Below are 20,990 nucleotides of genomic sequence, written 5' to 3' on the forward strand. Positions count from 1 at the left end.
GGTATGACTCACGTTCCCAACGGAACACCAGCGCGACAGAAATGCCTGGTGTTTTAACACGGCACCATGTAAGAACTGTAATTGGCCGCAAAGCCACAGGTTACCTGACAACAGGAAGATCTGCAAGGTGAGTCCTTTTATTCTTACTATTTTGTTTTTAATCTTTTCCTTTTTCTTGCTGGGGGAAAAAAAAAAGCCATCACCTGAGGTCCGGTTTCAGCCTCTGAAAACCCACAGCAGCTTTTGCCTCTAATGTATCCAGAGACGCCTATAATGAGCGCCTGTTCCTACCCCCTGCAATAAGCTGCAAATGGGATGAGCGGATCCTGAGGTCGGAGAAGATGTTTCACTTTGAAAACATAAATGTTTCCCTGCCATTCCGGCCATCCTAACAAGAGGTCCAATTAGTGCTCGTGACTTTGTCATCCGTCCACCAGGGACGCAGGGACAGGGACCACGGCTCTCATTTCAGCAATGGATCAGGAAGACAAATCATCCCTAACAGGATCTCGGGGAGAGGCTCTGCTCTTCTTTCAAGTCAAAGGCTGCACATGGAGGCAACTTGCTCTGCAAAGCCATAAAATGCCACCTCCGCTGGCAACAGCCGGGCTCTCCAGCAGTAGCCAGCCTCCCCCTTCCGAGCAACTGCATGTGCACAGGAACATTTATCAGGCTTCTGGCCGCAGCTTTGACTTTCATTTTATTTTTAAAGTGCATTCACATGTAAATTGACTTGGCCCAAGAGGATACATGAATACAAGAGCCCTTTCTTTCCTCTGGAGTGGCATTAGGAGTAATATGGTGAAAGGAGCAAAGTTTCCTCACCTCCGGGCTGCAATTCTGCAGCTAAGGAAAAGCAAGTTCATTGTTTCCTTCTGCACACAGAAGCTGGCTGTGCTGTTTTCAGCAGTCTTGTTCAAGCGAGCCATTTCAGAATATAAAAGCATATTACATATCCCAGGGACAAGAACACACAGGCAAATGTCTTATCGTCTCTGTTTTATCTATTGTAAGAGCAGGAGATAAATTAATATGAGGCTATAACTGTGTCTGACGGTTTGAAACATGGTTCTGTCCCGCATCCCCAGGGTCAGACCTAGTTTGGTAGGTAGCGGACGCGTGGGAAAAGAAAAAAATTAGAACGTGAGGTTGGAGTCCAGGAAATGGCACGATTCCTCAGGGCATGAAAATACACGTGCTCTCCAAAACAAGCATCTCTAGGGTGAAAGATGGAAATCTGTTCCACAGCACTCAGCATATGTTACCCTTGCATCTTGCAATGTATTGCCACAGAGCGAGCACAAAAACATCTGAAGAACCTTGCAGGTCAGAGCCGCAGCGTCCGGCACCTACCCTGCACCGATACCGGGGACAGAGCAGGGTCGGTCTAGCCACGTTGCCAGCTCCAGCAGCGCCTTCTCTTTCTGCAAGGACAGAATGGATTCACCTTGGAGCCTGGCTCCAGTGTTCAACGCCACATTGGGAAACTGCCATCTAACTCTGAGCTAAACTTCTTCCAAGCTGCGCTGCGGTGCTGCGACGTGCTGTCAAAGCTGCGGCAGAAACAGCAACATCAGTCAAGCAAAGTGTCTGGAGCTTGGAATGAAAAGTGACACAGAAAATTATTAATGTATGCAATGCACCTATTAAGGATAACGGGCCTGATTCTGACATCCACCACATTCTTGCGCACTGGAAGTAATTTCCCTTATGGCAGAGGAGCCCAGTGGGGTGTCAGCACGATGCCTGGTCTGCACTGCCATAAGCTGTCACCCCATTTTTCAGCCTGGGACCCTTCGTATCTGCTGTTTCCCACTGATGTTCACCTGACATTTCTTACCCTGAGCATTTTCCCTGCGATACTGGCAACACCCAGCCAAAAGATGCTGGTTTCCTCTGCAGTATCACAGGTGTTCAAGCACCATGGAGGGAAAAAAAATGCACTGGCAAAGTGAAAATAGGCAGCACTTTGGGGTAAGGCACCAGGTTTTCATTTGCCAGAAACTAGGAATGGAAATGCTTGTGAAGATTTACAAACCAAGAGTTATGACTTGCTCTGTGCTTTTTAGTGAATGAACAGGTTGAAACGGGTGTCCCGAAAGGGAGGATCTGCAGCTTGGCTCCGTTCGGGGAGCATGGGGCCGGTAGGACATGGCTGGCAGAGCATGCTTGGGGAAAGCCTGCTTGCCAGCGAAACAGAGAAGAAACAGAGCACTAAAACTTTGCTTTTTCTTTACATGAAAGCAACACCACCCTGGTAACTCCAGGAGCCAAAGCACCAACCGCTTCAGCTTCTGAAAAAACGGTCCTCAGCTCTCTTAACCCCAGTTCTAGTTTTGCATCCCCAAACTTCGGGTTTGGGATGGTCACTGGTGCGTTTTGCAGATGTTTTGAGTTTTCCCCACCTTTGGTAGCCCCCATCGCACCCCAAAGGGAGTGCGTCCAATTATTCTCCTCCTGCGCGTTGTACTCGACTCTTGTCTCGAAAGTAAACGGTGCGAACACCCGGTACGTGGGTTTTCAAAGTCCCCCCGGGACGGAGCTGCTCAGCATTTGCACGACCGGGGTTTGGGGACCAAGTCTGGCCCTGGGGCTGCAGAAGGCCCCGGCTCCGCAGGGCCGGCGGGATGCTCGCCTTCCTCGCCGGCGGACCTTCCACTATCAATCCTGAAACGGGCTCCAGCCCCGCTCCGCTCCGGGCCGGCCGCGCCTGCCTTTGTGCCCCGGCGGCGGGGCCGCCCGGCCCGGCCCGGCCCCTCCCCACCCCGCGGCTCCCGCGGGCAGAGCCGGCGGCCGCGGAGGGCCGGGCGGTCGCCCCCGCCTCCCCGGCGGAGCCCTTCGGCGCATGCCTCCCGCTCCCCGGGGGCAGGGAAGGAAGCGCCGCCCGCCCCTGCACCAGCGCGGCGGGCAGCGGCGGAGCGGAGCGGAGCCCGGTGGAGCGGCGAGCCCGGGCCGGGCGCTGCCACCCCCCCCGCCCCCCTTCTCGGCCTCCCCCCGCGGCGGCGGCAGGTGAGTGCCGGGGAGCGAGCGGGGCGGCGCGGCGGGGCCCCGCCGAGGCTGAGGCCGAGGCCCAAGCCCGGGCCCGGCGAGGGCGGCGGAAGGCGGGAAGGGGGAGCCATGGCGGCGCTGGCAGGGCCCGGCTGGCCGCGGGCAGCGGGCGGGTAGCGGGCGGGGCGCCCCGCGGCGGCGGCCCCGCGTACGCCGCCTCCGGGCGTCCCCCCCGGGTGGGTGTCCCCTCACGCACCCTCCGCGCGTCCCCCCCGGGTGGGTGTCCCCTCACGCACCCTCCGCGCGTCCCCCCCGGGTGGGTGTCCCCTCACGCACCCTCTGCGCGTCCCCCCCGGGTGGGTGTCCCCTCACGCACCCTCTGCGCGTCCCCCCCGGGTGGGTGTCCCCTCACGCACCCTCTGCGCGTCCCCCCCGGGTGGGTGTCCCCTCACGCACCCTTTGTGGGTGCCGCCCGGGTGGGTGTCCCCTCACAGCCTCTCTCTGTGGGTGCCCCCCAGGTGGGTGTCCCTTCATATCCCCTCACGCCTTCTGTACGTGTCCCCTGAGTGGGTTGTCCCCTCATGCAGCCCCTCTGGGTGTCCCCTCGCATCCCCTCACACCCTCTGTGGGTGTCCCCTCACATTCCCCCTCACACAGCCTCCAGGTGCCCCTGGTTGTCCCCTCACACCCTCCGTGGGTGCCCTCGGGTGGGTGCCCCCTCAGAGCCCGCGCCCCTGGGTGGGTGCCCTGGCCTGAAGCAGTGCTGGGACGGGAAAGTTCATCCCAGTCCTGTGTAAGTCTCACAGTGCGGCTGCAGTCCTTGTGTAGGGTAACGAAGGCACCTGCGCCTTCCCTGGAAACTGTGGAAATAGGTTAATAGGAAATAAGTTTGGTGGTGTTTTTTTTTTTTTAAATGAAGCTGGGAGCTTAAGTGTGGTAATTGCATTTCTTCAAGATAATTAGGTATTCTAATTTCTGTCTTTTTGATCCTTAGCTGCTTATTACAAGGAAAAATGTTTTTAATTTATGTTTGCCCTAGTGAGTGTGTTGGAGGCTGCTTTAGAAATTGTGTGTTCATTCACGTGTTTCTGAAAGTCGGGGTTCTGACCCCCGTCGTGTCGGGCTGCTTGTGAGACACTTCCCAGGTTAGTTCATGGCCAAATACGCGAACGGTCTGGAGCACTGTGCTTTATTGGCGCGCGTAGAGCAGAAGTCAGTCTAAACTATCGTCAGTTGACTAAAAGGTGGAAGTTAAACCAGCGTGTGTTGGGTTGCTCCAGGTTCCATCCCAGGAGGGATGTTCTTGATCGCTACGCTTAGAACTTTAATTCCGCAGGAACAATGTTTTGAAAGTAATTACCGCTGAGGAAGAGAAAATCAGAAATGGATGCCCAGAGCTTGGGGTAAAACGTATGCTGCTAAGACGTTCTGCGGCAGAAAACTAGCAAAAGAAGCAGCAAAAGCATTATCAGTGGTGTGTTCAGAGCTAACCGCTCTGTGGACGTCATGTAAGGCATGTTCAGGGTGACTCTGCCTTGGTCAGTAAGATTTCAAGAATATTCTAGTCTATTAACAAGATGGCAATAAAACTGCTCCCTGAGCACAGGTCCCAGAATAATTTTGACAAAAGCATTTGTCATGTTAAATATAACGTTCTTCGTTGGGGCGCTGCGCTCTTTAAAAAAGTGATAAAGAATCGTCTTCCCTGGTTGTGTTACCTTATTTTCAGTAGCAAATATATATACTAAGTTTTAAAGAGTTTAGAATGATTAATTCTTTAAAATATTTATTGCCACTGATTAATTTGAAACCAGAATCTGAGAATAATTGACGAGGGCAAGGTCTAAGAGGATTCAGAGGCAGAAGCACGTCTCTGTAGGTCGGTAGAGTCCAGTGCCACACTGCAGTCGGGGCTCGCTGGGTTTGTGTGGGAGACTGCGAACTGGGCTTGAAGAACTGTGCTACTGCTGCAGCTTTTTGTCAGGGTTGCTGTATGCCTTATGTCAGCCAGATGCTGTTTTGATCCCACCAAATGATGCTGCAGGTGAAACCTTCAGCCCTCGTGGGACCGCGTGGAAGTTGTGAACTCTTTGGGGTGTTATCTGTCATTTTGTGGATGGCATTTTTCACTATTCTACGAAACAGGGCTTCATTCTGTTTGGGTTTTCTACTATAATACAAAGAATATTTCATCATCTTCATCCTGCTTTTGCAAACTCCTAAAGATTTGTGCTTACCAAGAGTTTCTATCCTGCAGTAAGGCTGGAATGATCGATGTCTCAGGGTTATTTCTGTATAGTATGTTTCAGGAAGAAATAAGCTCCCTTTCCTCCTCCTTGAGCTGCCCCAGGTCCCTCATTTGTGTGTGTTTAATGCCAAGCCACAACTAGTAAAAGCTGTCTTGGGCTAGTGTGTGAGTTGAGGCATCATGCTAACGCAGTTACTCTGCTCTTTGAGTAAGACTTGGTTTTGTCCCACCATCTCAGATCATGGGCAAGCTTGCTTCACGTCCACCCATTATATACCACGTGGACATAGCCAACATTGTTTTCGTTGTAAAACTGAAAAGCTGAGCTATGCATGGCGGGAGTTCTTTAAAAGGGGCGATTATGCCAAAGGAAACACAGGGAGCAGAATATTTTGCAGGGTTCTCCGCTCCCACCAATTCCACTTCATTATGAGATTCCCTTAAAATTGTTCTTTCTCTTTTGCCACAAAGTTCACTGCAAAAATATTAAGACGATGTTAGTGCAGAAGGGGATCGCGCACACCTCTGTGCTGGAATATCATCAGAGTGATTCTCTGTGTGTCTTGAGAATACATGGTTATTTAGGAGCGTGCACAAAAGAGAGTGCGACCGTCAGTGAAAAGGGCAGGAAGAGTTTCAGAAGCGAAGGTGATTACCTGAATTGGATTATGGTTGTGCCAGAAAATACTGAAAACCACAAATGATGAGTGCTCTGTCTTATCCTTAATGGCAGTAGTGACGGATTTACCCGTTAAAGTGATGTTGAGGAGTAACTCCTGTGATTATCTGGCACAGTAAGTCTGAGTGTTCATAATTTACAATTTATATTACCGGTATTATTACATGGAACTTCTAGAGGGTAGATGCATAATAAAAAATATTTTCCTCTTTTTTTGTTGTAGGATGGAAGAGAGACCAGTCTGAAAAACTGTTCCGTTGTGGACTTTGCTGTTGTCTGCTAGAATGTTCCTTATGAATGCTTCTCCTTTGGTAGCTCTTCAGACAAAATGGGAGTCCTTTGGACCAGCAAGGAATTGTAGATACCCCGTTTGCTTCTCTGAATCTGAAGGGGATGTCACTAGAACCTCTGTAAGTGCAAAAGTTCAGATGATCATAAACAACCTGCAAAGCCAAGAGTCTCCCCTGGGTATGAACAATGAGTATGATTGTATTATGCAGAAGAAACAAAAGGGAGAAAAGGGCACTAGTAACAGAGTCACATCTAGCACCGCGTTGCTACGGAAGCGTCCTCAATATACTAAGTGTGGTTGCCCTGCTGATTCAGACGACACTGAAGTGGAAGAGAACGTGCGGTTTGAGACTCTCTTGCTTGATTCTGATAGCGACGATTCTGTTGACCGAGGTATAGAGGAAGCCATTCAAGAGTACTTGAAAGCAAAAAGCAAAAGTGACCAGTCATTGCAAAGGAATGCAGAGTGTTCTGAGAGTATAAGCAGAGACAAAAGGTTTAAGAGAGAATTCTCCCAAAACAAAATGGCTAGTAACCTTCTCCCTGTGAAATTTAAAGCTGAGATGCTCTCTGAAGAGTACCTGTCTGACCACCTGGGAATTGGTAAAAGGCTACAGCCTGCTTCCCCTCAGAGCATCAGTAGCGATGACTCTTTTGAACAGAGCATACAAGCTGAAATAGTGCAGTTCTTGAATGAGAAGAAGCAGCAAGAAATTAGTAAATGTGTAATCGGGGAGGATAAAAAAGATTCCCATGTGAGAGCTGTCCTAAAATGCAACAAAGAAACAACAAACAAAACAAACTGTGGTGCTATAAAGCAAGGTTGTAATGCACTTCTCTTGAGACACCATCCCAAGCTACGGAAAACCAGCACGCAGTCCAAGTGTCTGCAGTCTAAAATCCAAGAAGACCCCAGTGATTTCAGCCAAGTGAACCAAGCGTATCTAGAAATGGCCACTGCCAGTCAGCCCTGGTTAGTGGAGCAAAATGAAGAAAGTGGAGCTAATTACTGGGAGACAAGGGGAGCACTTATCAATGAGAGCATGCACACATCTGACTCAAGTAGCGATGACGGCATTGAAGAAGCCATTCAGCTTTATCAGCTGGAGAAAATCAGGAAGGAGGCAGGTCACACAACAGACTGTGTCCCTTTGCAGAGGGAACAATTTGATACAAAGGGTATGGCGGACATTTCTGCAAGCCTGACAATTAGCTCAACAAAAAGTGCCTCACCAGAAATCCATAAAAGCCCTATAAGCAACAAGAGAAAAGAAATTAATTCAAAGTCAACAGAATTAGAAAGCACCAGCAATGAATTTAACAAGCTGTTTAAACCGCTGAAAAAAGCCAGACATTTTGCACCTCCGGAAAACAAGATTGCTGCTTGTGAGCTCACATTGCAGGCCTCTTGCAGAGCAGACACATCTGCAGAACTCATGTGTGCGGAAGCTATCCTTGATATTTCCAAAACAATCATGCCATCCCAAATGGGAAGTGACAACAAATCACTTCCAGCAGACTCCTTCTTTTCTCCCCAGCTTCTCTCGTCCTCCCGTTGTGAAAGTGACAGTAGCCTTGTGGACAGCGATGATAGTATAGAGCAAGAAATCAGGGCTTTTTTGGCTCTGAAAGCACAGTCAGAAAGCCTTGGAACAAAGCCTTCCAGCCTGTCACACTCAATCCAGATGCCTTTGCCTTCTGATCAGAACAGCCTCACCGGTACCCTTGAGCCTTCTCTTCCCAAAACACTGAAGCTATCACTGAGTCGTAAAAGGAGACTTAAAAGGGAAGGCAGAATAGCAAAGCAAGGTGCATCAAAAACACCTGAACAGCTGGAGACAGGACTTTTCCAGACAGGTAACTATTCGAAATTTCCTGTCCTCCAAGAGGGGTGTGCCCTGAGCTGCCCCACAGAACTCTGTGATGCTCAAAGGCTCACTAGCAAAGAGACAAGGCAGCAGCAAGTGATGTCTTCTGAATTATCTGGATCTGTTGGCAGATGTGTGGCCTTTGACTCTGTAAACCCTTTTATGCAGGTTCAGAGTAGCGCAAGAAAGCTTATGAAAAACACCATCCAAACTCAAGAGAGGGATGGTTCAGATGATGAGAGCAGCTCTCTCGATAGTGATGAGGACCTCGATAGTGCTATCAAGGACCTTTTACGGTCTAAAAGAAAATTAAAGAAGAAATCCAAGGACCAGAAATCTCAGTGCAAGAAGAGAGTCAGATTTAGCGAGACAGAAACTCAGCTGCTAGATGAATTTAGTAGCCTCCAACAAAACGAGTGGAAATGTAAAAATCCCGTGCTGCTGAAAAGCTGCCTCTCAAAACCTAGAAAAGCTGTGAAAGAGAATGCAATTAGAAATCCTCCAGACAACATAAATGTTAAACTTACCAGTGAAAAACCAGAAACCGTGAAGAACTTGGAGTTTAGCTTACAGCTTAAAAAAGGATATAAACCTAAACCAATTTCAAACCAGAATAACCTGCAGGTAGCTAAAAATAGAAAACGTACTTTCACAGCTGCGTCAGATGCTGATGACAGCAGTTCGGTGGACAGCGATGACAGCATCGAACAAGAAATTAGGAAGTTTTTGGCAGAAAAGGCTAAAGACTCTGCAAGCAGTTCGGAGATACAAAAAGATGATGAAACTCTGGACCTATTGAGAGTGACCAAACAAACTGCTAATAAAGGAAAAGCAAAGCAACAGCCGGTTGAAAATGAGGTTGACCTCATGCTGGGTCAGAGTAAAAAGACTGAGGTATCTCAGCAAACGGATGAGTTGAAGAACTCTCAGAGAACGGAAGGGAAAAGTGCAATGTTACATGGCAGTGGGAAATCTGCTTCCTCTGCAGAGAATGTTAATCTTCATACTACTGGTCAGTCAAAAGCTAAGCAAGGAGTGGTGGGTGTTAAAGGTGTTGCTGGTGGTGAGTTATCTGGAAACACAACAGGTAAAAAGGATGTCCCTGATACAGAGCCCATGCAGAAAGTGGTTCCACGTAAACCCAGCAAAAATGAAGGTTGTAAAGTACGGAAAGTAATTAATGCGAAGTCTAGATCTAAAAGAAAGAATACCTTTCACCTTAAAATTTCGAGTAAATTTATTGCAGGTCTAAAATACGCTCGGGACAGGAAGAAATCCATGCTTTTGAACAAAAGGCAGAAAGCAGAGCGTTTGCTCGCCCAGAGCAGTGCATTAGGAACGGAGGTAGCTTCCCAGGATACAGGCGTACTTAACCAGGGAAGAGGAGCACCCTTGCCAAAAGGTGAATTTAGTGGGGAGAGTATGACGGCAATAAAAGAATCCAGTTCTCAGAAGCTCACTGTGGAAGCATCAAGTCCCTGTGTAGCAGAAACCTGTGATGGACTGGAGGCTGCTCCTTTGTATATCAAAGAGGAAGCAGGGGGTTGCAGAAAGGCTAATGCTTCAGGAGACCAGTCGGATTCACACTCGAGTCTCCCCTTGCAGGAGCAGGGTGTGGCAGCAGTAAAAGTAGATAAGGTTTGCAGAGGAACATCCAAAGCTGAGAACACACAGATGTGGACTGAGGAAGGAGATATTCACAAAGACAGCTGGGCCGATTCAAATTTAGATCCCTCACGCCCTGAACACAGTATGGCAGTGGTAAAAGCAGATAAAGTTAGCAGAGGCACATCTCAGCAGAGTATACATGCATGCAGTAAGGGAGAGAATAACCAGCAGGACAAGAGGCCAGATCCAAGTTTAGGTTGCCCACTGCAGGAACTAAATGTGACAGCAGTAGCAGTGGACAAAACTAGTGGAGGAGCATGTACAAATAACAGTATGCAGATGTGCATTAAGAAGGAAAAAGTTATCTGCCAGGACAGTGACAGGCAGGAAGAAATTCAGGTATCCAGCTCCAATTTGGAAGGAAAAATACCTGTCCTGCAGAATAGGGAAACTGCTTGTGAAGTGGACCAAGGACAGGAAGTTTTAGACAAAACCTGTGCAAAATTTACTGACCTACCTGCAGGGGACTGCCCAGATTCCCTCTTGAAAAGAAAAATTTCAAATATGTAAGTACAGTTTGTTGGTTTTTTTTTACAGAAACAGGAAAGAGCTATCATTGTAATTACCGTGATAAAACTTGAGACGGGAAAAGAGAGACAGTGGGAGATGCTGATATCTGTATATCATATACACACTAATGTGAAAAATGCTTCTATTTAACAGGGATATCATGGATAAACATACATAGTTTTTGTAGAATTTTGTAAATTATTTAAAGTGCTCTAAGGAAATATTTTTTATAATGATTTTTAGGGCTTACATTACTACAGGATGCTGTAGTTACTGTAGATAAGAAGATACTGACTAATCAGGCTTTAAATTATGAGGCTTCTAATCATATCAAAAGGAAACCTGTTTGCACGCAGAATGTATTTGGCAATCTGTTAAGAGATCCTAGGAAAACATAGCATTTGATAGCAATGCTATGCTTTTGAAGCAGATTATCTGACATCTGTTCACATTCGAGCTGCCTTAGGACAATCCTGCGTAGAGGTTTTACGCTGGGGTCTCAGTTCTCCCACCCCGAGGACTGGTGGGCGAGTTCAGTAAGCAGAACTCCAGCGAAGTCAGCGCAGCTGTAGGCGTGGAGATCCATCCTTGAAGATACAAATGCAAATTTGGGTAAATAAAGTGGCTCAGTCTGTCTGCACGTCCTGTGTAAAGTGATCTTGGCAGCCGCCGAAAGTACCTTTTGAATATCAGAAACCTCGTGCTAGCAGATGATGCAAAGCACAATTGCAGTTCAAGAAAAGTGAAGGAGCGTGTCTGTTCAGACAACATGATTTCTGTGGATTTCGCTAGATTTACGTACTGTTGGGCCTGCAAGGCTGAAACAATTCCTCATTATTCTCAAGCCTAATTTTGATGCCCTGCAGTTAACCAGCGATGGCTTTTGGTTTCCTGAATGAACTTTCTTGAATTGAGTGCCCTTACTTTCCTTTTTCAAAAGTTGTTTCTAAAATGTTACATTTCTGTGAACTTTTGTTTTCATTTACAATTTTTGTGCAATAGAACAAAGCTAGATTTGCTGTAGGAAGTCCGTAATGTAAATGCCACGGATATTTTCGGCACTGTTCTTTCATACTGGTAGTGCTTTCTCTGCCTCCGTTACCAGCAGCCAGAATAAAGCAATTTTTCACTACTATCTTTTATTTGTACTAGCTTTAAATAGGATTGAAGTAGTGTGTTCGTATCACAAAAAAGTGCCCCCTTGCTGGTTTCACTGAAAAATCAAAAAAGTGTGAATTTAAGCTGTTGAGTGGCTCTTTCCTTTTCATTTGTGTGTCGTGAAGTCCTTTGAGTAGTGTGTTCTTACATCTTGTCCCTGTGAATTGATCCGATATTCTCTTTATCTAGTCTTCTACAGAACTTCTCTCAGCCAAACTACCACTCAGTATCACTTTGTTTCTCAGTCACTTCAACAGTCTTCCTGGAGGCTGGCCTTAACGTTGCAAAATGGAGCAAAAGCAGTCGGGGATGGATCCAATATAATACAGTATCCCCTGGTGTGATCGCATTTGCAGAATATTGGCAAACTACGGCATAGCGTAGAGTAGAACAAGTAACTGTGGCATGTAGAGAAATAAACAACATCCTTTGTGTGTTTATACTGTTGTGCAGTTACATTTTAAACATGTTTATAGTGGTCACTTGACATTTCTTACTGTCCGGCCACCTTTTTATAGTCCCTGGGTTGGTTGGTTTGTTTAAGAGATCTGTATGCTAGATCATCTCATTTTTGTGGTAGGATACCTTGGAAAAGTGTTTTTTACTTAGCTCATGTGCCTGCAGTCCGTCTACACAGGCATATATTTTTGTCTGCCTTGATTCAGTTGCAGGATTTGGGCCTTTTGTTTGGAATAGGTAAATAGGCTGGTATTTTAAAATAGAAGTTTTCAGAGTACCTTGCTTTAAAAGGATTAAACTGTATACTTAATTTTAATAGAGATGATGGAAGCACTATGTACTGTTTGTATAAAATAAGCTGAATGTTTCTCCTCAAAGTTTTCAGTAAATCAACATCATGACTTAAAAGGTGTTTTGTGCCCCTGTCGATGTGTCTGTGTTCTCAAAACTACTCGTGAACTGATTCACTTTCAGTTAAGATGCAATTCCAATTACCTTGTGCTTTAAATAAAACCTAATTTCAAACAGCACTTTTTTAAATTGATAAACTTGATTTGTATATAGGAAATGGTGTACATTGATAAGTTTATAATGTTTAATAAATGGGGTTCTGACCACGGACCGTGAAACCAGAGTGCTCCTATGGTTTGTGTCATCGTCTTTAGTGAGCAGTATTTTTGTGTTACCTTTTTTTCTCTCCCGACTGGAGTCCAAAGATGTAATTAGCTTGTGCCAGTAACGTTTGTGAGTGAAGGATGTCACCCTTGCAGACGATCACAGTGTTTGTGTTAGCCGAACCTGGGAACAGGATCTCAGCTCATCTGCTGCTCTTGCTTCTTGCCGCCTATTGTCTTCAGCCGCCCGCTGTCTGAGACTGTAATCTCTTGTGTGACAATAGCGTGTGATTTCCTTGTGACTGTGAAATAGAATCCAGATCTTTAAAGATGTGGCTGTTTAAGGGAATGTTGTTCTTAATAGCAAACAATGAAGAAGAAGAATCTACAAAGTACGTAGGCAAAAAAAAGTTGTGGCTATTCTGGGAGGTGAGAATGGTGCTTGTTATTTTAGCAAACCCTAACAGCAGTTTTCTTTCCTGGCATTTGTGGTCAAGAAGTGGAGTCTTTCCTTGTGCTTGCCCCTCTGCATTAGCCGCAAAAGGGTTAGCAAAAGGGGTTCCTTGGTTTTGAGGCAGAGTTTAGCAGGTGAGATCTGTGATTCAGTTGGAAAGCACTCAGTGTATCTCTATGTGGCATCCGCTGTAGCACATCCTCTGTGCTGCAGCCTCCAGGATTAGCACATGATCCTTTCTGCCCCGCTATTGAAGATTGGTGGCAGTGAGTCTAGGAGCCCTTGATGGTGCGGAGATGGGTTGAACGTGCTTTCTTGCTTACAGGGGATGTTGCGACACCCAGCACTGAGGTTCTAGAAAGCATGGAGACTCTGAGCTAGTCTTGAGAGTGGGAGGGAGGGAAGGAAGACTGCTGTTTTGATATTCAAACCATCCCGTCACCCCTGGTGTTTCTGTACCAATATGCTATGGGTATGTATACCCTTCTACCTCCAAGTCCTCCCAGTTGTCTTTGGTCTCAGCAAGTAATTTTTCCAGACTTTGTCCCATGAGAATTGCTGACTTGCCAAGGAGGAGCAAGCAGCGACAGGGGATGTGGGTCAGCAAATATCTCTGGAATTGGTGCCGCAGCCATAAGAAGAGTGCCGTGGCTCTGCTGGCAGTATCGTAATTCTGGGTACAGTTCTCATCACTCATTGAAAAAGAGAAGTCTGGTGTCTAGGAGCAATAAGAAATCACTCTTATACATTACAGATTAAAGGTTGAACAGCTGAGGAGTAGAAAGATCATATTGAGTGAGAATAAATTCATGAGCAAGAGTCGCACACATACGGTACCAAGTTTGGGAATGCAGTACAAATCTCTTGAGGTTGAATCTTCATAGATGCAGTACCAAAAGCATTTTTTTCTTCCTATTGATCCTGATCATAACAGGCAGCCAATTGTAGGGTAGGCACAGACTATACGCTCCTCCTGACCCTTTTCAGCACTCCAGTGATAACTGAAAAGGCTCTGGTGAGTGCCCAGAACAAGCTCCTTTTTCCATTATCTCAACCCTCCTGAGGCATTAATTTGATCCTTTATCTGTTGCAGTAGATACGTGCATGGAACCATGACCTCAGGTCTACTCAAGCATGTAAAGAAGTTACTTTTTTTTTTTTTAATGATTGCTGGTTTATGTTTTTTTAAAAATGCACAATGATTTTTGGGGTTTTTTTCCAGTCAGAGCACAAAACTTTCTAATTTGGATGTTAAGTTATTAAGCTACTCAGTATATTTTATTATGGCTACGGTAAGTTACAGCATCCTGACTGCAATACCAGAGTTCTCAGATAAATCTGTGCTCACTCAGGACTTTGGGAACAGGTATGTTGTTCCATTTTTATCACAGTGACTATTTTTCTGTGCTTCAGGAAGGGTAATCCTCAAGAATCCTCAGGGAACCACAAGGACTACCTTAATTTTTTATAAAGAGTTCTTTGCTGCTATTTTAGGAACATGTGTTTTGACATGTATCTGCTTTTTATACAAGGAAGGAACACACCATCTCTGCCAGCATTTCTTTTATTAATGTATATGCTTTTTAATTTTTCAGACCTTTAAGAACTGCAGTTTGTCTTGGTTTGATAGTACAGCCTTACATAATTTTATCTGCAAATGTGAAAAGTAGAAAGAGACTGTTTCAGGTAGATTCTCTGTGGTAAAATGTGTCATCTTCAGGATGATATTTCGAATTTGTACAGGTAGTTCTTAAAAATGGAAAAAAAGTGTATTGGGTATCCAACACCTGACCAACAGGTCAGTATTTCTTAAGCCCACTAAAATAGGGAAATATAGGAAAGTAAACACAAGGAAAATGTCTTTGACCTAAGTACGGTTAAGTGTAGTCTTGAGCAAATGAGTGTGTAGAGGCATGTCTCTTGGGGCTGGCTGCAACTGAAGCTTGCATGTTGCTACCTCCTCAGCAAACCTCAGTGGAAGTGAATTGGATAACCTTACCGTGCTGTGCCTCAGGATACAGTCTGTATGAGGGTGACGTAAGGTACACTGCATGCAAAACTGTTCAAAGGAACTGGTTTCAGTTTAAGACTAAAACAAAAAAGGGAAGAAATAAAGGCAAGGAAGAAAAGAGGTGGGTGTTTTCAGACGAAGTATGAAAACAAGTGGAAAATACATGACAAAAGCCACTAAATCTGTATCTTTAAGAGGCAATCTTACTCCTAAATTATTCCACCTGCAGAAAAATCTGTGGATAAAAATATATGTAAAATTGTCACAACTGTTTGTATTAATTCAGCACTTTATGTTATTTTTCATTTCAGGAGAAGAAAGCGAAGTTATGAGAAGCTCAAGGTATTGTCTAGAGTCTTATAGAAGCGTAGTGAATGATAAGAGGGTTGCTTATATATTTTCATATGTTAAATATTTTAAAAGTTAACTTTTCAGGACCGTTTCTGCTTAGTATATTTACTTGTTCAAAAGTATTGGTGTGTTTTCAGCAAAGGTGAATTTAGCCGGCTGTTCTTCTCTTTGAGATAACCAAATGCATTGCAGTGAAGACTAGAATTGTTTGGTAGGTGTGACTGAAACCGTGCTGGTGGGGCCAGGAACATGTCGCTACGCTGGGGTTTGAATGTTTAAAAACAGCACAAGTATAGGCCTGCTCGGTTTTGGACTTCAGATTTTTGCGTCGTGACATTATTAACAAACAGAATACCTCTGCCTTGCAAGTGTGTTTAAATATATTGTCTGGTCATGCTTCCCCTGCAGTCTATAAGACTATATAAAAATGACACAGATAGGGAATATTTCTAATGTGAAGAATATAATTTGCAGTGGTACTTGGACATACTATTACAGTAATTTTTTAATTTTTTTAGCAAACAGCTAAAACAGTATTATGCTCATTTTTAATGTATACTATGACTGTTATATCAGTAAGGTAGGACCATTTCTCATCACAAACAGGCAGACTAGTTTCTCTTCATGACTAGTTTTTAAGCAAAATGTGCAAAGGTGTTCCTTATAGTGCAGTTACTGTCTAAATGATGCCGTTTCACTGGCTGTGTAACTACAGTTGTTACAATAAAACTTAAGAAAGTATTTTCTTTTTCATTAGTTGTCTTTATTTGAATAATTTCTTAAAACATTGCAGTTTTGAGAGGTAAGAAAGATGAACATGCTTTCTACAAGAAGTCCAAAGGCTTAATGAATAACTCTGGAAAACATGCAGTTTGGTTATTCATTAAATAGTACAGAAACAGTTTTAAAATCTTAGTTTTTAATGATAAGTGGCCAAGAGTTTAAAAGATTGTTAGTGATGGAGAAAAGGTTAGGGGTGTATATATATATGTAATGTATATTGTTCTAGTATTTATAACTATATGCTGCCTATAAAGGAAGTAAAATGGTTCATATGAGCTATTTAACTGACATTTAATCACATTAAATCTTTATAAATTAAGATACTATTCCTAATAACACTCATTCTGTAAATTAGTCATTTTCATCTAGTACCAAAGTGGCTGTATGTGTTTTTCCCAACAAATCACTGAACTTGGTCTTGATAACATGGATTTGAACTGCTTTTCCCCCAAAGCAGTATTTGTGGCCTAAACTAGGTAGGAGTCCTGTTTAAAAAAAAAAAAAAAAGCCTAAATACGTACAACAGTTTAGGTTGGGGCATTTTTAGAAATGTACCGCTACCTTTAACCTGCTAATTTTGTAGCTATTCATCACATTGCAATAGCAAGTCTCACATTACCAAGCTGAAAGGTTTTCTTTTCCTGTGTTAAGGAGAAAAGTTCTCATTAAGTCCTGACTTACGTGGTTAATAGTGTGAAGCATATGCATTAATCTGCTGCTGATGAATTATTTTCCTGACGGTCTATACAGTTTTCTCACTGCTAACAGCTGAAATTTTCAGTATCACTTAGGTACTGCGGATGCCTTGCAGCAGACATAATGCTACTGCCACAGAAAGCGGTGATCAGCCGCTACTAATTCCCTTTCCCTGCTTATTTTCAGAGTCAATAGTGGGTGAGCAATAGCCAGAAATCATAGCTGGGTGTTCTTCCCAAAGCCCTCGCGGAGCAGCATGGCATGGGAAGGTGTGCTGCCTGGGAGCTGCCCTTTTTGCTTTCGCAGTCACAGCGTTCCTGTATGCTCAAAGGCATTTTGAAAAGCAACATTATTGTCCTGTATATGTTTCTTTGTTAAGAAAACAGCTCTGAAACAGTACTTTAAGTTTAGGACTCTTGTCTCATCAATATGGGTTTCGTACCAGCTTGCTTACCCACTTAATTCCCTGTCCACTGCTGTTTGTTTCTGCTGTGGCATCCCACGTCTACCTTCAGGAGAGGTAACCTGAAGCCAAGCGCTCTAATAACAGTGCCTCGTCCCAGCCTGATGGCACGGGGCGTGACTGTAATAGAAACCTGCCTTATTCTTGATGAAATAGACTGTAACCTTGTTTAGCAGCTACAGTGCAATGGTGTAGTGCCGCCTGTCATGCTTCCAGGTGAGGCTTAGCAACAGATTTAGGATAAGGTCAGTGCTGTTGTTGCTTGCTCGTGGGGTTTTTTTTGGTTTTTGGGTTTTTTTTAATCTAGGCAGCCAGCAGTAAACTGAAGTGGCTTGATACTGTCATCGTTACTGCTGCAGATCTAGCAGTGCCATCGTTACTGCTGCAGATCTAGCAGTGCGACGGGCCGCTTGGGTTGTAGCTGGGATGAAAGTTGAGGTGGTCATAGGCGGTGATGAAGTTGTCTGGGCCGGTGACGTGGCTCTTCTCCAGGGCGGTGTTGAGCCCGTTATCTCTGTACATGCCACACTGTGCCAGAGTATTTGAAAACGCGTGCGAGGTGACGTGGAAGGAGGTCTGCGAGAGCGAGAAAAGGGAGGAAGGAGATGTCTTAAATGTCATCAATGGCACCTGCAACACTCAGAAGCTTGGATGCAACGATAAGGGCACTTTATCTTCACGCGCTTCAGGGAGTTCGTTGCCGGGGTCGTTGCAGAGGCCAAAACTTTGAGACGCTGTCTGCGACACCCCCGGAGAAGCCCCGGGGGAGCCTCCATCGCCCCGCACCCCTACCTACCGGCACCTCGTGCACCGTGGGGGCTTTGCTGCCGTAGGCCTGGTTGGTGGTCCGGTACCGGGGGTGAGGCTCCGGCTTCCTGCGGGGGGAGAGCACAGGTGAATGGGGGGCTGCCGCGGGGGCTCCGCGGGGCGGGGGCCGCGCTCGGCCGCAGCCCCGGGGCCGGGGGCCGCGCTCACCCGTAGCCGCGGAAGCAGGCGGGCTGCTGGAAGCGGCCGGGCAGGCCGGGGCTGGTGCGGTACCAGTCGCTGGTGCGGGGGCCGGGGCTGGCGGCGACCGCCGGGCCGGACATGGCGGACGGGACTGGGCCGCGGGGCTGCGCGTTGCCCGGCAACGCGACGCTGTGGGCGGGCAGCGATCGCTCCGCGCACCGGGCCCGGCTGCCGCCCCGCCCCGGGGGAGGGCGCAGGGGCCGTGCCCGCCCCCGCCCCGCCGCGCAGGAAGCGGAAGGCACCGCCTGACCTTCCTCTGCCTCCTCCTCCTCCTCCAGCTCGCCCTGCGGCCGCTGGGCCCGGAGCATGGCGGTGCCGCGGCTCCTGCGGGCAGGTGAGCGAGTGGTGCCCAGCCCAGCCCAGCCGTGCCCGGCCCGGCCCGCCCGTGTGACCCCCCGGTTTCTCTCCCCGCAGCAGCCCCGCGGCTCTACAGCAGCGTACCGGCCCCGGCGGCGGCGGCCCGGCCCCGCGGTGAGTGCTGCCGCGCACCGGCCCCTTCCCCGGGGAAAGGGGGGGGTCCCCCGAGCCAGGCCTGGGGTCGTGGTTCAGCCCTGCACCCCGCAGCGCTGCCGGCACTTAGGGCCGGGTGCTGAGCAATGGCCTTGCTGGTATCGCCAGGCCCTTGTTGCCGTCAAGTGGCCATGGGCGCATCAGGGCCCTTTCCCCCGTCCCGGCTCATCCCCTGCGAGCACAACGAGAGGGAGCAGTGATTTCTTTCTTTTCCTTCTCTCAGCTGTGGATGACAAGCTGCTGTCCGAGCCTCTCAGCCATCCTGACTTCTTTAACGTGAAGGAGCTCTTCTCCCTGAAAGATCTTTTTGATGCCCGGGTGCACTTGGGGCACAAAAAGGGATGTCGGCATAGGTGAGTGACCCCATTTTGTGATCCAACGCTTGCTGACATCCGGAGCGTTTCCCTTGATCACATCAGCCTTTGGGGGCTGCACTAGATTGATCTGGGTCTGGAACTGCCCACACAGACCCACATTTCTGCCTGGGCACACTCACTGCCCTGCAAAACTGCAGGGACCCCAGTCAGCGTGGGCACCGTGTGGGGTGTCAGACCTGCAGCCCCCTGAGCCCGGCTGGGACAGGCGCTGTGCACAAGGGCTCTCTACAGAGAGCACCTCTGGTATTGGCTGGGAGTTGAGGTGTGAGAAGGTTTCTGAGGGGCTGCGACGAGTTCGGAAATGCCACTCGATGCCTGTAGCACCCTGTCCCCGCGTCCTCTTGTGTCTCCCTCCCTCTGTCCCTGCAGGTTCATGGAGCCCTACATCTTTGGCTGCCGCCTGGATCAGGACATCATCGACTTGGATCAGACGATGCAGCACCTCCAGCTGGCCCTCAACTTCACCGCCCACATCGCCTACCGGAAGGGCATCATCCTCTTCGTCAGCCGCAAACGCCAGTTCTGCCACCTGGTCGAGAGCACGGCACGAGAGTGCGGGGAGTACGCGCACACCCGCTACTGGCAGGGCGGCCTGCTCACCAACACCCACATCCAGTTTGGGTCTGGTGTCCGCCTGCCCGACCTCCTCATCTTCCTCAGCAGCCTCAACAATGTCTTTGAGCCCCATGTGGCGATCCGGGATGCTGCCAAGATGAACATCCCCACGGTGGGGGTGGTGGACACGAACTGCAACCCCTGTTTGATCACCTACCCCATCCCCGGGAACGATGACAGCCCCACAGCCGTGGAGCTCTACTGCAAGCTCTTCAGGATGACCATCATCCGCGCCAAGGACAAGAGGCGACAGAGTGAGGTCTTCGATGAGCTGCGGAGCAAAGCAGAGAGCAACTAGAGCCTTAGGGACAGGCTCAGCTGTGCCCAGCAGCTTGGTGATGGGTGTCCTGCTCCGCTCCCGCAGGCGCTGCAGGACTGATCCTGCGCCCAGAGCACCAGCTTTCGGCAGAGCTGGGCTGGTTGTGGAAGGGACCCCCCCAGCTCAGCCACTGCGTGGAGATCCCGTGGCGGTCACAGTTGCAGTGGGTCTCTAGTTCAAAAAAAATGTCTCTGGAGCCATGCAAGGGGAGAAGGAACCAAGCCAGACCCAGCCCTTGTCTTTGTGTTTGTCCCTGTTGCAAGGAGGCTCCTCAGTCCTGTGGCCTTCCTGTTCCTGAGCTTGTGATCTCACCTGAAACCACTTGTATCTCGCGCCTCTTCCTGACAGTTCAAATAAAGGGCACTGTGAGCCTATTTTCTGTCTTCCCTTGTGAAACGGGACGGTACGGGGGAGTCTCTGGCAAACATTTATGGTCACAGGATGGGGGGTGAAGGGTGTTCCCAGCTTGGGGACCCTCAGGGCATTGCAGGCTGGGAGCAGGGGTGGTGTGCGTCTGGCCGGTGCATCACGGGGTTGGAGGGTCCCCGCTTTGTCCCACGGTCCAACCTCTGCCACTGCCGCGGGGAGTGGGGGGCTGCAGGGTGCAGCTGAGAGAAGAGAAATCCAGCTCCTGACACGCCTTGTGTCTCTGTGGGAGGGCTTAGGGCGGTCCTGCAGCGCTGGGGGTCAGGCCCAGCGCGGGGAAGACGTCTGGGCCAGTGGTCCCCGGGTCCCCGTCCCTGTCCCGGGTCCCCGGCCCTGGCCCCGGTCGGTTGACGCTCTGTGTCCTCCCGCCCAGCAGGGGGAGCCTGCGGGAGCGAACGCGCTGCGCGGATTGTCCCCGCGGCGCTTCCGTCCGCCCGCCCTATATAAGCCAAAGGCGGTAGCCGCGCTGCCTTTTCGGCGGGGCGCTCGGCGGG

At 48.1% G+C, this 20,990-nt stretch overlaps 3 protein-coding genes across 3 annotated transcripts; 2 read left to right on the forward strand and 1 right to left on the reverse strand.

Annotated features, from left to right (window-relative positions):
• Positions 1–6,199: 6,199 nt before the first annotated feature.
• Positions 6,200–15,311, forward strand: PPP1R26 (protein phosphatase 1 regulatory subunit 26). Its single transcript, XM_009817476.2, has 2 exons — positions 6,200–10,248; positions 15,260–15,311. Exons 1-2 carry the CDS (start codon positions 6,200–6,202, stop codon positions 15,309–15,311), a joined length of 4,101 nt encoding a protein of 1,366 aa, XP_009815778.2.
• Positions 15,312–17,631: 2,320 nt separating this feature from the next.
• Positions 17,632–18,557, reverse strand: PIERCE1 (piercer of microtubule wall 1). Its single transcript, XM_059829051.1, has 3 exons — positions 18,217–18,557; positions 18,038–18,116; positions 17,632–17,817 (listed from the first exon to the last, which is right to left on the reverse strand). Exons 1-3 carry the CDS (start codon positions 18,555–18,557, stop codon positions 17,632–17,634), a joined length of 606 nt encoding a protein of 201 aa, XP_059685034.1.
• Positions 18,556–20,444, forward strand: MRPS2 (mitochondrial ribosomal protein S2). The gene is made up of 4 exons (XM_059828886.1): positions 18,556–18,583; positions 18,664–18,720; positions 18,983–19,112; positions 19,506–20,444. The coding sequence occupies exons 1-4, from the start codon at positions 18,556–18,558 to the stop codon at positions 20,047–20,049; spliced, it is 759 nt and encodes a 252-aa protein (XP_059684869.1). The 3' UTR covers positions 20,050–20,444.
• The last annotated feature ends 546 nt before the right edge of the window (positions 20,445–20,990 follow it).

Source organism: Gavia stellata, chromosome 24, assembly GCF_030936135.1.
Source record: "Gavia stellata isolate bGavSte3 chromosome 24, bGavSte3.hap2, whole genome shotgun sequence".
NCBI lineage: Eukaryota > Metazoa > Chordata > Aves > Gaviiformes > Gaviidae > Gavia > Gavia stellata.

What these genes read in the sequence shown, in the direction of transcription:
- PPP1R26 (XM_009817476.2), top strand. Translation starts at nt 6,200, where the DNA reads ATGTTCCTTATGAATGCTTCTCCTTTGGTAGCTCTTCAGACAAAATGG. An exon ending in AAAAGAAAAATTTCAAATAT is followed by an intron (nt 10,249 to 15,259) that starts GTAAGTACAGTT and finishes TTTTCATTTCAG; the next exon opens with GAGAAGAAAGCGAAGTTATG.
- PIERCE1 (XM_059829051.1), bottom strand. Translation starts at nt 18,557, where the DNA reads ATGCTCCGGGCCCAGCGGCCGCAGGGCGAGCTGGAGGAGGAGGAGGAG. An exon ending in GCCTGCTTCCGCGGCTACGG is followed by an intron (nt 18,117 to 18,216) that starts GTGAGCGCGGCC and finishes CTCCCCCCGCAG; the next exon opens with GAAGCCGGAGCCTCACCCCC. An exon ending in CCACGGTGCACGAGGTGCCG is followed by an intron (nt 17,818 to 18,037) that starts GTAGGTAGGGGT and finishes TCGCTCTCGCAG; the next exon opens with ACCTCCTTCCACGTCACCTC.
- MRPS2 (XM_059828886.1), top strand. Translation starts at nt 18,556, where the DNA reads ATGGCGGTGCCGCGGCTCCTGCGGGCAG. An exon ending in GCCGCGGCTCCTGCGGGCAG is followed by an intron (nt 18,584 to 18,663) that starts GTGAGCGAGTGG and finishes CTCTCCCCGCAG; the next exon opens with CAGCCCCGCGGCTCTACAGC. An exon ending in AAAAAGGGATGTCGGCATAG is followed by an intron (nt 19,113 to 19,505) that starts GTGAGTGACCCC and finishes CTGTCCCTGCAG; the next exon opens with GTTCATGGAGCCCTACATCT.